At 43.8% G+C, this 15,988-nt stretch overlaps 1 protein-coding gene across 2 annotated transcripts in view; it reads left to right on the top strand.

Moving 5' to 3' along the window:
• FLII (FLII actin remodeling protein) overlaps positions 1–15,988 on the top strand; it is a 208,551-nt gene that overhangs the window by 166,420 nt on the left and 26,143 nt on the right. For both annotated transcript variants that reach the window (XM_069210099.1, XM_069210098.1), the window contains exons 25-28: positions 2,240–2,300; positions 3,013–3,141; positions 11,068–11,174; positions 11,378–11,483. In XM_069210099.1, the coding sequence (XP_069066200.1) occupies positions 2,240–2,300; positions 3,013–3,141; positions 11,068–11,174; positions 11,378–11,483 (403 nt within the window). The remainder of the gene's footprint in view (positions 1–2,239; positions 2,301–3,012; positions 3,142–11,067; positions 11,175–11,377; positions 11,484–15,988) is intronic.

Here is a 15,988-nt window from a genome sequence, read left to right as displayed (position 1 = left end):
TGCTCTTTGGGGAACTTTAGTGCACTTTGCACTCACTTTTCAGGGTCTTGGGGTGGGCTATTTTTCTAACCCTCACTGTTTTCTTACAGTCCCAGCGACCCTCTACAAGGTCACATAGGTTTGGGGTCCATTCGTGGTTCGCATTCCACTTTTGGAGTATATGGTTTGTGTTGCCCCTATCCCTATGTGTCCCCATTGCATCCTATTGTAACTATACATTGTTTGCACTGTTTTCTAATACTATACTGCATATTTTTGGTATTGTGTACATATATCTTGTGTATATTTGCTATCCTCATACTGAGGGTACTCACTGAGATACTTTTGGCATATTGTCATAAAAATAAAGTACCTTTATTTTTAGGATATCTGTGTATTGTGTTTTCTTATGATATTGTGCATATGACACCAGTGGTACTGTAGGAGCTTCACTCGTCTCCTAGTTCAGCCTAAGCTGCTCTGCTAAGCTACCATTATCTATCAGCCTAAGCTGCTAGACACCCTATACACTAATAAGGGATACCTGGGCCTGGTGCAAGGTGTAAGTACCCCTTGGTACTCACTACAAGCCAGTCCAGCCTCCTACAGCCTGCTATGGCGGTCTGCATGTGCTAGGTTCAGGCTGTAGGGGTCCTCTTTGGTACCCATGCCCTAGTAACCTGGGGTGTGATTTACTAGGGACTTACAGGGGTACCAAAGGCATTACCAATTGTGGGAACAGATGTGCAATTTGGGGAGAAAAAAAACCCACTAACACCGGGGACCTGGTTAGCAGGAATCCAGTGCACTTCCTGTCAAAATTGCATCAAATACGAGGCAAAAAGTGGGGTGACAATGTCCAAAAGGGGCGCTTTCCTACATCTCACTCCACATAAACCATAATACTCTGTCAACAGCACAAACAAACACTTTTCTAATTGTACATAACAAACGGAACAGCTATTTATTTGACCACCCCAAAAAGCTCAGAGTTGCATCAAATACCAGGCAAAAGGGGGGGGGGACTGCTGCAACAAAAGCCCAGTCTCCTACATGCTTTACTTGTGTCCTCCCACTGCCTATTTAGATATTGGTAAAAAAATAAAAAAATAAAAAAATGTAAGCACCCTTCCTGAGTGCATGTGTTTTCAGCTGTTTCCCCCGTGTACTCCTCCCAACTCTGTATTCAACTTTCCAACCCTCCCTCAGTTGCTGTTTTTGTTTTCCCACTCCGCACCAGCCCTTGCTTTCCTTCCTAATCCATTGTCCTTATGCTTCGTCAGCCTTCTTTGTTTGTGTGCTTCTCCTTTACTTCCTTCGCCCACGTATGTCTATGCAGCCTTATTCCCTCCCTCCTGGCGTTATATTCTTGCTGCCTCAGCCCCTCTGGGCCATCCTCCATTGTCCGCTGGCTTCCGTAGTCCCTCAGGCCTGCCCTCTGTTGTCAGCTTGCTGTCCCATCCCCTCTCGCCTGCCATCCGTTGTCAGCTTGCTGCCTCAGCACATCCCCCGCTGTCATCTGGTCTCCACAGCCCCACTCTCAGCTTGTTATCCATGTGCTCCATTCAGCTCCTGCACTCCCTCCGTTGTCAGCTTGCTTCCCCAGCCCCTCCTGCTTGGCCTCCGTTAGCTTGCTGCAGCAGCCCCACCCACCTATTCACTGTTCACTGTTGTCCGTTTACTTGCTCAGCCCCTCCTGGCCGCTTTCCATTGTCTTACTGTCTCTCCAGACCCTCCTGCCCACCCAGTGTTGTCCGTGTGCTTTCCCATTGTCTGACGTGTGTCCTCCGCTGCGCATCCTTCTCTCCTGTCCTGCCTCCATGGTGCCTCATCGCTCAACCCATTCTAGAATTTGTTTGTTTTATTTTCTTGTAATAAAAAGAAAGGGCATTAGTTCTGGCTACGTCATACCAACCATGCTGCTGTACAGTATGGCTGAAAATTGTTGCCAAAGCCAAAAAGCTTTCATGGGTGAGACCAATTGGCTTTGCTAGTGCTTGTTGGATCCAGTTATTGCTTCATAAACCTGGCACCAGTTTGAAGGACTTAACATAAACTATGTTGCAGAGCATTACCCTAAGATTCTATTGTGGTACTTTGCAGTAACTCACATCACAAGTGGGGAAGAGTTTTTGTGAATTATCTATTATCTTGTTGTTACATTTTGTGAAGGGCTGGTGGCGCCTCCTTCTGTATTTTGTTATGAAATAAATGCTGAAAACAGAATTCTGCAGAGATTGTCTTTTTCTTTTGTATGCAGGTGCATCCAAGTTAACACAGATGCCAGTCTATTGAACTCCGAGTTTTGCTACATATTGAAGGTGAGTCACCCAACACATTGCCTAAGTCAGCAGTTCTGATCCTTTAATATAGTTGGGATCTTCGGAGCGAACTCATTGTTTAGACAACAGCAGGAGGTAGAACGGTTAGCATCAAGGAGAGTAGTGAATTCTTGGGTCTCCATCTTGCAGCATCCTGTAGTGCTGCCCTGTGAAGATGTGCTTGTCAACCTCCAGGTGGCTGGCGGGGAAGGAAGCCTATGTAACAACCTTTAGTGACAAACTGCGGTTCTGAATTCCTTGTATGTAATCTTAGATCTTGACGAGTGTTGGTTTCAAAGGAAATTTAACAGGGAAGCAAAATTTGTTGGTGCTTCACAATGGTTCCACCTGTGGCTACCAGTTTAGGGCAGACTGCCTCTTTCGGAGTACAGCTGTGTCAATGCCCCCTTATTTGAAGGCACAGACCAAGTAAAGAAATTGTTTTTTAAAAACTATGAGCGGTTTCTCAGATGACAGAATCAGGACACCCAGAGCAGTTACATTTTCATCCGTATGTTAATGATCCGCTGAGCCATGCCATTAACCCTTGGTTGAACCATGGATTTGGTGTTAATATTTGTGATTTTCTGCAGAGCTCCAGCAGCAAGTGCTATGAAAATAAGCTTAAAGTTTGAGATCCAGAGTGGAGTCAGCTAGGACAAGAGTGACCTCTCCCTCCACACATGCTCACCGGATGTTTGTTCTGTTTTAGGTCCCCTTTGAAAGTACAGACAACCAGGGCATTGTATACACTTGGGTCGGACGCGCTGCTGACCCTGATGAGGCTAAGCTGGCTGAGGACATTACAAATCACATGTTTGATGATTCCTATAGCAAACAGGTAGGTTTTCACAAGGATGTGTGTTTGTGTGTGTGTGTGTGTGTGTGTGTTAGTGTGTGTTCTATGGATGAGATGTTCCTGCTTGTTCCGGAGAGTAGTTTCAGTACATTGCTACATATTTTATGTCACAGAAGCCACAGTTTTAAAAGCATTTCAAATCGCAGTGTCCTATTGCAGCGATAGACGTGTAGCAAGGGTTTATATGCATAGTTAGAGAACTAGGTGCATGCTCCATTCTACCAATGTAAAATGTGACTGGCTGATCCTTTTGGATGCACCTAGCAGGTTTGCAGTTTGTATGCCCTCCATGTTTTATGCATCCAGCACCTATGTGACATTCAAAAACATATTTTGTATTACATGTTTTTAGGAAACCAGTTCTTTCTATTGTTCAGTACATACACTCCTATATAATTTGCTCTTCACTCTACAATGTATGCAGCAGAACAAAATACAGTTGCCAAATCTGTAGAAGTCTAGGAAAAGAAACATTTGTTTCTCTTACATGATGGGATCTGGTGCAAAATGTGTATGGGCACAGGCTGTGCACTGTTTTTAAACTTGAGCAACAATTTTATCTGGATCAAATGTTTGTTTTTTGTCCACCTGTTCATTGTATTTATTTTTTAATCCTCGCTCTAGTTTAAGCCCGTGTGGATTTACGTTTCAGGGCAGGCACTGAAAGATCAAATGCAGATCAGATCTCTTCGGAGCAAACTTCCTCGACTGGTGAAGATAAGTGAGCCAAAAGTAGTCTCTGGCTGGTGAATACCTTACTGGAAGGGGCCTTAATGTGCTGGCTTGTTGTTACACCCAAAGCCTTCTTAAAAAGTTCTTGCATCCTAACACTGAGACAAGCTGCCTAATGCTAGCACAGCCTTTAGTTGCTAAGACTGGCTAACACAGGACATGAACAATAGATGCTGCCACAGATTTATTGCACCTCTGGTGTTCCGCAGTCAACCTTGTCTACTCTTCTAAAATTCTTGCAGAATCTGGCATATTCACTTATGATGTACTCAGCACCAAACAACCCTGTGCAAGTAAGACACACTGCTCCTAACTCAATAGATATAAGAAGATTAAGCAGGCTATTTTTTTGCATCTTAATGCTGTCCATTGAATATCCTATGGTCATGTGAGTTCTTATGTCCACAGGGCTTGGTTCGTAAAATCCTTGGTATGACCGAGTGGCTCATATCCTGGACTAGTCAGTCATGCCTTCCTCTACGTGAACCAGACTTTCACTTCTCTCATGCCCTCTTGTTTAAAAACCTGTCTTGAGGAAAGCATAGGCAGGTTAATGCTGATCATTTTCCACCCTCCACGGTGGACTTCTCCAAGATTTGTCCAATCTTGAACACCACATTGTTAAGAGAAGTGTAAGTCCAGAGTAACATTACTATGGTTCATTTGGACTGCCAAGTCCATGCTCCAGTAAAGTTTTTGTCCCCCTTGACATCCTCTTGTAAGATGCCAGTTTATCTTCATCTTCATCCAGACTTGAGTCGCCAATGACTTCATGGGGACCGCCAGTGCTCACCAAGGATCTATCCATCAGATTCCATGCAGACACCTCAACACGTCTTTTAGGATGGGGGGGGGGAAGTGCTGATTAAATTTAGTGTGATCGTCTTCAGTCTAGCAGCACAAGCCCATAATTTGTTTCAGAAAAGAGGCCCTGGCTCATTTGATGAAGATCCACACAGAGAAGTCCGACGCTATAGGTGACTGGATGGATTTCGGGGGTTTCACCAAATTAATCTGTCCCAGCTAGGTATCCGAGGGGCAGTGCTAAGTATGTGGTAAAATGGCCTTAAGCTGTGCATGAGTTTAGGAAACTGGGCTTCTTACAGATGCCCCCTCACTTTTTGCTCCCTTTTATAACTACTACTAGATGCAGATTTTCGACTCTGACCGTGCAGTGAGACGGCTAACAAGATCTCAGTGTCAGTGCTCTTTCAGTGAAAACTAGGTATGTCCAATTGTTTACAATTGGCACAGGACATTAGCACCCCAAAAAGTCCCCAGTAAATGGTACCCCCGGTACCTAGGACATTGGTACTTGAGAGGGTCCCTAAAGGCTGCAGCATATCTTATGCCACCCTAAAGAACCTACACACAAATTGCACTCAGCCTGCCATTGCAGACTGAGTGTCAGGGTGCAGGCCCTGAGTGAAAATACAACATGGGACACTTGTGTGCCATTCCAAGGTCACTGCATGCTTTATATGTAAGTCACCCCTCCAGCAAGGCAGGGTGCATTATAATACATGTGAAGACATACTTGCATAAGCAGATACGCCTGTGATGTCTAGTTCTATTCTTAAACATTGCGAGTGAAAGGGCAGCCATTTTAAAGCATGTACAGAACACTGGTCGGCATGAGTGACCCGGCTACATGATGGCTGCCTGGAAAATAGTGGTGTTTGGTATCAAACACCTTCTCTTAAAAAATCCATGGTGATGTCATTATTGGATTTATTATGACATGGTCCCAGAGGGCACCGCAGGGGTGCCCCCTGAAACCTACTAGTCCTCTAGTGTGCTGGCTAACTGGTCTTGATCAGCTGGCACCATAGATGAGCTTCCGACCCCTTTGGAAGTAAGAGCCTCTGCTCTCTGAGGTCAGAAACATTGCCTGCTCTGGCAGCAGGTGTTATCACGTTTGTCAACAGAATGGCTAGCAGATCTGCATACCAAGGCCTGGGACTTCAAAGGCCCTGCCTCCTTTGGTATGTGATCCCCTAGCTTCCCCCAGGCCAGGGAGAGGCGGCCCCCTGCCCGGAGGCCCGTATGGCACCAGGACAGGTAGGAAATTAGATAGAAGGCGTGTTGCACTTGCAGGCTAGACACACCTCTTGAGGGGAGCATCCTGAAGTGAACATAAAGTTAGGAATTCCACCCTCTTGTGTGTGTGGTGGAATTAGGAATTCTGGGACAGGGTGATGCTTACTCCCTACAGGAAGTGGTCATCTAGGGGGTGTAGTGACCCCAAAGGTAAGTAGCCCATTGGCTACTATCCTTCACTCCCCTTAATGCCCCTGAGTTGATCATTTAGGGGACCCCCGACACCAAGAAAACAGATTAAGTCAAGACTTGACTACTGGGAACCGAGGAAGACACAATACGGACCGAAGAAAGCAAGAATGGAAGACCTGCACCAAAGATTGGCACAAACCCCACCAAGCTGCTTGTGCTTCAACTGTCTGTGGACTAACTTCACAAAGAGCTCAACACCTTTCCCAAAACCCTTGGAGAACTGCCCAGCATCTTAACAAGTGGGATAGATCTCCCTTGGAGCAGAGGAGCTGCTTCCCTGCATCTGCAGGCCCCATTTGCAAAGTCCGGTACTCTGCCCCGTTGCCCATTAGGCCCTCCGAGGGAACAACAAGCCAGGAGAAGATTGTTTGGAGGTCAGCCCTGACACTTCACTAAGTCCTGAGACGTTAAACCCCCCCGGAGGCTCCCTGCACCTATACCTGGGGTACTGGATCCCTTGCAGCAACCAAGGCTTGTTGGTCGTCCAATCCAGATTCTAACAGCACCAAAGCCGACCTACTGTTGAGGGACATCTGGATCCACAAGGCCACAGGAGAGTGCCCCCACTGCCCTGTTTTCCCTCTTCACCAGGTGACCAAGACCCAGAGCAAGTCTCTGACCACCACAACCCGATACCTCAAAGCAGCTCTGGCTGTGGGGCTCGGGTGCAGAGTCTGAGGGAGTGGACAGTGCCCACGGAGTCCTGACACTTTCTGGAGTTGAGCCCACCGTTTGGTTTGGCAAGACTGGACACCCAGTCCTTCGCCTGCAGCCTCTTCTGCAGGCCCCCTCTCCCACGAGTGCCTCCAGTGACAAAAACCCATGCCTCCCGACACCATTGCACCTGGCTGCCCCGGCCCAAGGAGAAGAGTGCCAAAGGTGTCCATGCGTTCCTGAGCCTCTCGAGAAGAGTCCCCCTGTGGGTGCACCCAGACTGGCCTCCCGCCCAGTCCCAATTTGCAGCCTCTGTGTGACCGAACTGTTCCCCACTGAAGTGAATGGGTCACCCAAGGCCGTAACTTAGCACTGCACCTGTACACACCAGAGCCTCCCTAGGTGACCTGTCGGTGTGGCCTTGGACCTTGCCTCATACTCACCTTAAGTCCCCGAGAACAGTCCTTTAAGTCGCCGTTAAGTGCCTGAATGCAGTATGTTTTTCCCCCACAGGATAACATTACTGCTTCAGAAATTGCACTGTGAACTTTTGAAACTCATAAAAATTTATATTGTGAAAAGTACTCACCCGATTCTGATGATCTTGGCATCTAAATTCATATAAAAATCTGTTAATTTTTATAAATTGATGTTGGCTTTCTTTATTGAGTGTGTGTCTAACTTGCTGGCTCTTTGTGTGCCATTAATGCTTGACACTGTCTCTTATAAGCCTGACTGCTCATCCACACTACCACAAAAGAGAGCTTTTAGAATCACTTTACCTTTGTCCGCCAATAAGGGTCACCTTGGACTATCTGCATAGTGTCCCCTTACATTGGTACACTACATAGATAGCCAGCTTTCTACAATGAGATCTTCGGTAGCTGGATGCTGCACCTTTGAGTTTCCCCGAACAGTAATTCTAGAAGGGTAAGTGATGGTACACTCATCGGCTGTGGCTTTTCGAGGCGTTTTTTTTTTTTTCTTCTACACTCCTCATCCCCATCAACAACTGGGGTGACTTCTGTATTCACCTTTATTCTCCCTCTCCAGTTCAACCTCTTATTACCTTTCTCCTCCAGCTCTGTTGCTGCACAAGTCGGTGGGTGCAATACGTGTTCTCCCTCTATAGGTTGTGACTCATTTGCGTATGTTGCATTGTTTGTTTCTCAAATTAAGAGGAAAGTTGGAAGTAAGTTTGGGGCTGGCTCTGTACCTTGTGGCTATTGAAGGATTGTATTAAAAAGCATTACAAAGAGTAATAAAGCAAACCAAACCTGGTGTTTAAGGTGCTGACAGAGGGGAATGTTTACACCACTCAGGTATATATTGGATTTCTTTAGCCCTTGGGCTGCAGCTGTGCAAGTGAACTATTGAGGAAGAGAAAGTAGGATGCAGTAGTTACAAGTCTCTTCAAAGAACAACTCTAAAATTCCAGCTATGGAGATGAATTTTGAGATGTGCAACATGGATTATCTATAACAGAAATGAGAAGAAAGAGCTGAAGAACCTCTGGTACTCGGGAGAAAGTTCAGTATATTTACAAAAACTGGGTTTGTTTCCCAAATGATATAGAAGATGGCGTAACTTGTCAACATTAGCTGCGCAGCTGATAAATGCAAGTATGTGGATTTATTTTACTTGTCTGTCCTCAAGAAAAGGAATACAGTGTCCAGGCACCACTGACAGAAGTCCCAGTGACAATCTAGGTCTGTTTAAGAGAGAGAATACTATTCGCAAGGGCTTTAAACAAAAAAGGAAAGCTTCAGTAATTTTGTTTTTTTAAAACATTTTTTAGCCACGAAAAAAGCCAAAATAGCTCTAAAAGTATGAGCCAGAAAGCAGAACTTAAATAGATTTCAGTGCATTTAAAATATAACATTTGGAGTTCTGTGTTATACTTATTGTAGTAAGACTATTTTTAGGCATGGCAATTTGTTTGCCTCTCGTAATAAGTAAGAAATGCTGGCCTTGGTATGGAAATTGAAGCTGGAGGCCATCAGCAAGCACAGCTCAATGTCAGTACAGTGGGATTTTTTTTTTAAATCAGTCACTGAGCAAATACTTTTGTATAAAGTAGGTGAGGAACAGGAGCAGAAGTGAAATGGTTACTGCAATAAGGGTAATATAAGAGTTTGAAATGTTGTGCCCAGAGACCTTTAGTGTATGAGGTGCCAAGTAGAGGTCTTGGGATTACTGTCCCTTCCACCACTCTACAAGCCAGGAACATCAGTTTAGTAGTTCAGTCTGAAAATCTCCAGGTTTGGAAGAGTATTCCCCTTACTCCAAACCTATTTTGGTTAGAACTGACCAGACCACTCGTCATTCTTTGCCTGGATTTTTGGAACATCAGTCGTATTGGTCTTGCCAAATTGTCAGCTACAAAGATTGCAAAATAAAGGAGCCAGAATGTATCTCTGTATGTGAGATCACATCAAAAGTCCCTTGAAAGCACTCCAATTAATGGTTTTCTGCACGGTCCACAAAGCCTATTTGGAAAACACCCTAAAGACCTAGCACTAGAATTCTCCAATCATCTGCTGCAAGACTGATCCAGCATCGATAGTTTGAAGAGATGAAACATGGATGCAGATCCCTACTTGTCATTGGAAGACTTGAAAGATGCCCTACTGCCCCTCACTGAGCTCCGAACCTTGCTGAAAACGTAACCATTCAGACTCCTTTCCTAAGCAAACCTTTTGATTCTTGGGGGCAGAAATCTTGGAACATGAGCTATGGCAACCTACTTCACCTGATCTGACTTATTCACGTTCTTTGCTGCTTTTCTTTTGGTTGGACTTAAGTTTTGTTGACAAGTTACAAGGAGCACAATATAAAACTCCTAAATTAATCAAATAAATAACTTCGTAGTAGACACATCAGATGGGAATGATAACCAGTTTCTTTTTAATATTAGTCATTTAATAAGAGTTTGTTTAGAAGCTAGTGTAAGTTAATGACAAATGTGAGAAAAGAAAAATGCATGTCCTTTGTTGCAAATAAAAACATAAAATGGTAACATATTGTTCCTCTGCAAGGGGTCCAATTCCCATCCTTCACATCATTCGCTGGTTATCTGACTCCTGCCTAAAGCCATTGTGAATAGGCTGTGATGTCTATCCTTCCCTGAAGATAGACAATACCCAGTTTGAGATTTAAATGTTGCTTTATATAATTGAGCCATTATGTTAATGGCATAGAGTGACCTTAGATAGGTGATCTGGAAGGCCACTACTACAAGGCAAATGAATAGATGACCATCAGTTTCTCTCCTGATAAGGGCTGCGTGATCCTTGGAATTCATTCCATTTTCTTATTTAGTTGGCTATCAGATATTCATCCAATCTAGAAGGTCTATGTTTTATTTGTTTTCCGTTATCCATCTTTAGATACAGAGCAAACTGACACTGGATGTGAGGAGAGCAATGTATTACTTTTCTCTCTCTTTGTATCTCTTCCATGTGATTGTCATACTGCTAATGTGTAATGGAGTTATCACCTTCTCTGCTACCTAATCCCAAAGCCCAGCCATTTCCCCCCACAAAGGCTTATCCTAGACTCCCATCTCTCTGCTGGATCATTGTGTCAGGAGGTGGATTGTGGCCTCACAATCAGTAGTATGGATGGAGGGGGCGCTCAGGACCTCTTTCCCCTCCCCCATCTATTCACGGTCTTGCCATTCCCTCCTCCCTCCCAGTCCAGTAGGATTGAGAAAGAGCAGGCAGGGCAGGACTTTGAAAAAGCTAGTAGTATTACGTGAGACCAGTTACCACCTCCTTCTTGTGAGATCATTCAGTTATTCCCCACTCAATGGCAGTCATTTTAGTGGAGTGGACGGAGGTTGCAGACTGCCATAAATTAGGAGATATTCCAGCCCATGATTTTCAGCTGTTTCAGTATCCTACCACAAGAACCCTGCTTTTCATCTTGCCAAATATAAAAAGGGAAGTACCCACCTTGTCATAACCAGCAATTCCCCCAAGCTGTTTTGATCTGATCTATGTAACTCTTCCTCAGTCTCTCGCTGGTGTCTTACTCATATTATCATTGAATAGGGTTTTTTCTGGCTCTACTATTTGGTTGATTAATTTCAGCAGGATTTGCTTAGTAACATTTTCACATTTTACCACAAACTTATCTTTTTTTGCCGTTTTTGGGTTGTTCCCAGTTTTTACAACCTTTCTCCTACTTCTGTTGAGTTTGATAGTAGTACTTTGTTTCTCTCTGAAGGTCGTGAATGAGGGTGAGGAGCCAGAAAACTTTTTCTGGGTTGGCATTGGAGGCCAGAAACCTTATGATGAAGATGCAGATTACATGAAATTTGCTCGGCTTTTCAGGTAAAGATGAGCCTTACTTAGATTGGGCAGGAAGTACGATCCCTTCAAAGAGGCAGAGGGGTGGAAGCGGGATGGGGGAGAAGTGGGAGCAGCTAAGAGATTTCTTGGGCATTGATCTTTGTGGGCTGTCCAGTGGCTGGATGAGACTGCTAAACTAACCCTGTCTCTTTTTTTTTTTTTTTTTGTTGATCCCTGTGATTTAGGTGCTCTAATGAAAAGGGGTATTTTGCAGTCTCCGAAAAGTGCTCAGATTTCTGCCAGGATGACCTTGCGGACGATGACATCATGCTGTTGGACAATGGACATGAGGTCAGTCCATATGTCTTTATGGTTGTAATGGATTTCCTACCAGCCGATACAGTAGTTATTTAATTGCTCAGCTGATTCACATTAGTTATATGTGGCACAGTCAATTAGTCACATGCCTAATCATTGCAGAGGAAATGATCTCCCTGTCCACTGGTATCACAAGTGAATAAAAAAGAAACTGATCTATTTGGCGACAAAACAGACTGGACAAGAAGCACACAATGCTTGTACAGTTAATCTAAGTGGAGTAATGTATTGAACAAACATTAAATACACGTTTAGGGGTAAATATTGTGACCTTTGAGGCAGCCATCCAAAGGCCTTGTCAGGGCAAATAATCATAGTAATCAAAATACTCTTACATTTCAAATGGATGGGAGCTGGGTAGGGATGAGAGATCAGTTACAGTTCCCTTATGTTTTTTGATGGAGGAATTTATATTGGGTGAATACTTGCATGATATGCTGTTCAAATACTAACTGTATGGAGGCAAATGCAGTAGATAGCCTTATGTCAATACTAAACTATGTGCAAGTCCAGTGCAAAATGATTGTCGGTTGCGTTAGAAAAGCCAACTAATAGAAATTGCATTGGTCAGTGTTCAAAACAAGGTTTTACGTACTTCAGGAATGTTGCACAAGTGATGCTGAAATGCAGACATAAAAGGAAAGGAGTGAGTGAGTGAATGAATGAATGAGGTACTGGAACACGTCACCTCATTTGCTGTCTACAGCAAGCCGTCCACGTCAGGCCAACTAATAGTCCTCTGTCAGGGTCAGGTACTGTTATAGTATAAATCGGAAGGTCAGAAGAAGAGTGTGTTCACCATGAACACCGATCCAGATAAGAAATTGGCTTAAGTGCAGGAGAGCAACTCACCAAAACTGGCACTTGAATGCTACATTTCTTGGAGGCATAGCAAAGACCTGATATGTTCTTGTCCTTTCAGTAGAGTAAAACAATCTGGCACTGTAGGGTAAAGAACAAGTATTTGCAATGCAGTGGATCTCGCATTGCCTCGAGTAAGCTATTAGCATTGTAAACTCCTAATGGGACTTTTCTTGTCACATAAATTGAAAATGAAAAGTGAAACAGTTTCACATAAGCGAGCCGATCCAAAGGGCCACGCCATGAGCGTGAAGGAGGCACTCAAAAGGAAAAAGAAGTTTGCTTGCAGTCAAACGTATCGGGAAAAAGTGCAATTATCCTTGTAACCGGGTCGGTCCCCAAGGCGGTAACCAAACCGCCCCCAGGAGGGACAAACGTAAAGCATTTACCAATCATAACAAAGGATTTTTGAAGGGCAAGCCTACAAACAAGCGATAGTGGTGGGCGTGGTTAAAAGCCCAAATAGATAACAACACATCAGAAAAGCAATGCTTGCACGATGTTTTGCTCAACCTAAAAAAGAGTGCTTCTGTAAAAGCAGCTGCAGGGGTCAATGCAAAGTGTAATCTCACACCAGAGACTGAACACACATGCTCTGACCCATGTTGATTGAGTGAGATTGATTTGTTGTCAGCTTCTTTCATAAACTCACTCTAAAAGTTTTCTACTGTAACTTGTTTCTTGTATTAACAGAGAATGAGGATGCTACATTAGGTCACAGCCTCACTGAACAAATCATTAAGTGAATGAGGTCATAATCGGTGTCAATGAAAAAGTATTGTTATACTCCTTTCTTACTGACCACAAATTAAAATGTAGCAGCAGATACATATCAAATTAGATATATATCAAAAACGTTATACATTGTGTGTCAGTACACATAGACTTGCCACAAGGAATGCTTATAAACATTTATAGTGTACTCCTAGCTGTAGTGATTAACTCGATCAGTATCCGGGATTGCAAGTGGAATGTAAATAATAGTCTAAACGATCTTTATGATAGTCATTTGCATTCTCAGAATTAGGAGTACATCTGCAAAGGCTTGTCTCCCATTGTTATGCTTAAAAACACTTCCCTCCAATTGAGAAGCGACTTAAGTTCTTCCATGCTGAAAGTTTTGTAGACCTTCCTGCATCTCCATCTCCAGCTCCAGCTTCAGCTTCTGGGGCAGTCCTAACTCGGGCTAATCCCGTTTCTTCGTCCATATGTGCTGATTACTAGAAGCCAGACAGTCTAGATATAACACTACTGATCTAGTCTGATTCCTAAGCATCTTTGGTGTTATGTCCACTAAGATGTAAGTAACAGCAAGTCAACAACAATTTTTCTAGTTATCATGCTGTCAAGAGCAATGGTGCCACACTGGTGCAAGAAAGTGACTCCAAATTCTGTTAACAGTGGTGGCATTTGAGGTGGGAGATATGATGTTGGCCAGGTGGCGGGTCACTGGGTGGGTGCATGGATACTGGAAATACGATGGATATTGACTATGTTCCGTTCTAATTTCTTTATAATGTCAGTTTATAGAAATCGTATAAGCAATCAGATCACATCAACCCTGCTCTTGGGTGGAGATGGGGCACTGCTAGTTAGCCAGAAAAAAACCCAGATTGGGCAACAGGCATCACATGGTGCAGGATTAGACTCAGTCCCCTCACAGTACAGGTGATTCTGCCGCCCGAATCCAGTAGTCTTGTTAGGATAATGAGAGCCTACGCAACAGTGTAACTTATATTGTTTTAAACATTTTCCTCTCCCGCTATTCTTGGTGCTTTCAGGGAGGGGGGTGTTGTGTTCACGGTTGGCGGGTTCTTTTTGTTTGTTTTTCGACACCCTGTGGTCCGCCGCAGCCTGTTGATTCATTGTGCAGAGAGGGTGCCAAGTTAATTTTTTTCTTCTCTTCCGGTCTCTTTCATTGTGCAGGTCAGCGTGCTAGTGGCCTTACGTACTTCCTGTTCTCTGCCTTATATTTAGCATGCCAGTGTGGACGTGCAGCGGACGCACTGAAGGTGTGCCTAAGGCAAGCCTGCCAACACCGTCCATGCCTGGATCGCACCAGGCACTAGGCATGCAGCTAGCTTTAGCCCAAATATTGACCTGAACCAGGCACACAATCTGTCACGCAGGCAGCTCTTATACTTGCAGTTGGAAACTCTCAGGAGGTTTGCCCTGTGGTTCTGGATGTTTAATCCTTCTATAAGCACTGTTCCAACTGTGACTTTCGTTTGATGTATAATACAGGTTTAGCAGACCCCTATAAAAAAAAAAGTCAACTTAGGCCTCTCTCAGGCACCTTATAACCTTGTGCAACACTCTTAGACTGAAACTACGGTGCAGCTTGTTAAACACTCAGTCGCTAATTAAAGTCAATATTGAAACACTTGATCAAATTCTAACTGATTCTCTGGATTGCCTCTTTATTACTGAGACTTAGGCTGATTCTGATCCTGACCTTATTGATGTTGTTCCTCCTACTTATGCTCTTCTCAGACAGGATTGTCAAGGCCGGATGGATGGGGGCCTTGCAATTATCTTTAGGAGTCCTCTTGGTTCTATGCTGGAGCCTATATTTGTCAACAGCAAAGATGACACTGAGGCATCTTTTTTTTTTTATTTTTTTTTTTTACTTGTGCTATCTTCAAAGGAGACTTTCTGGGATCCTAGTTTACAGACAACACGGCTTAAGGGCCAACTTCCTTGAATCAGTCTATTGAGCCCTATCTAAACTGTAGATTCACCACCATTTTAGGGGATTTCAAATTTCATGTTGATGATTATTCTAATAAGGATACTGCCTCGCTACTCCAGGTAATGTTACATTTTGATGTGTCTCAAAAATTATGAGTCCCACTCACGTGTCTGGTCACACTTTGGATGGCATTTTTTCTAATCATCCTGATCTCAGTAATGATGAAATCCACTCTCTGTGCTACACATTGTTTTATTTAAGATCCCCTTGGCTTATTCTAAGGTTAACCAAGTCCCTGTAAAGTACATTAAGTGTAGAAATGCAAGTAAGATTACTCCAGCCATCTTAGAAAGAGCTCTTTGCACTTCCAAACAGAACTCAGTGCCCCCTTTAAGCTACTCGCTGAAAAGGTTCAACATCTGGATCTCCTCCTCTTTAGATTCCATCACCCTGTTAAGATCTGAAACTCAGGCCAGAAATAAACCTTTTGCTTCCTGGTTCTTGGCAGAACTTAAGGAGCTGCATTCAAAATGTTGCCGACAAGAGAACATGAGTTGTTGTTTACTGAGAGCCAACTTGAAAAAAGCAAAATATAAAACTGTACTGGCCTATTATAAATCACCTATTAAGGCAGCAAAAACAGCTTTTTTCTCTGATAAAATTAGGAAAGCAGGCAATTCCTCTAAGCTCTTGTTTAAAACCGTTAGAGATCTGACAGTTACCCCTACTCAGAACCAACCTGCAAACTCGGCCAAACAAACATTTGGAATTCCCGACCCTCTCTCTTCAGCAAACTCAAGAGCGGGTTCTGAATACAAAATCTGGGTCCCTTTAGGATCCCTGCTCGGCCAAAATATTCCATCTGACGCCCGACCCCATTGCCGACTTCCTGCATAGTACCTTTGTGAGTATCAATCAGTCTGGC

The sequence above is a fragment of the Pleurodeles waltl genome, chromosome 10, assembly GCF_031143425.1.
Source record: "Pleurodeles waltl isolate 20211129_DDA chromosome 10, aPleWal1.hap1.20221129, whole genome shotgun sequence".
NCBI lineage: Eukaryota > Metazoa > Chordata > Amphibia > Caudata > Salamandridae > Pleurodeles > Pleurodeles waltl.
This window is presented reverse-complemented; position numbering and strand designations above follow the sequence as displayed.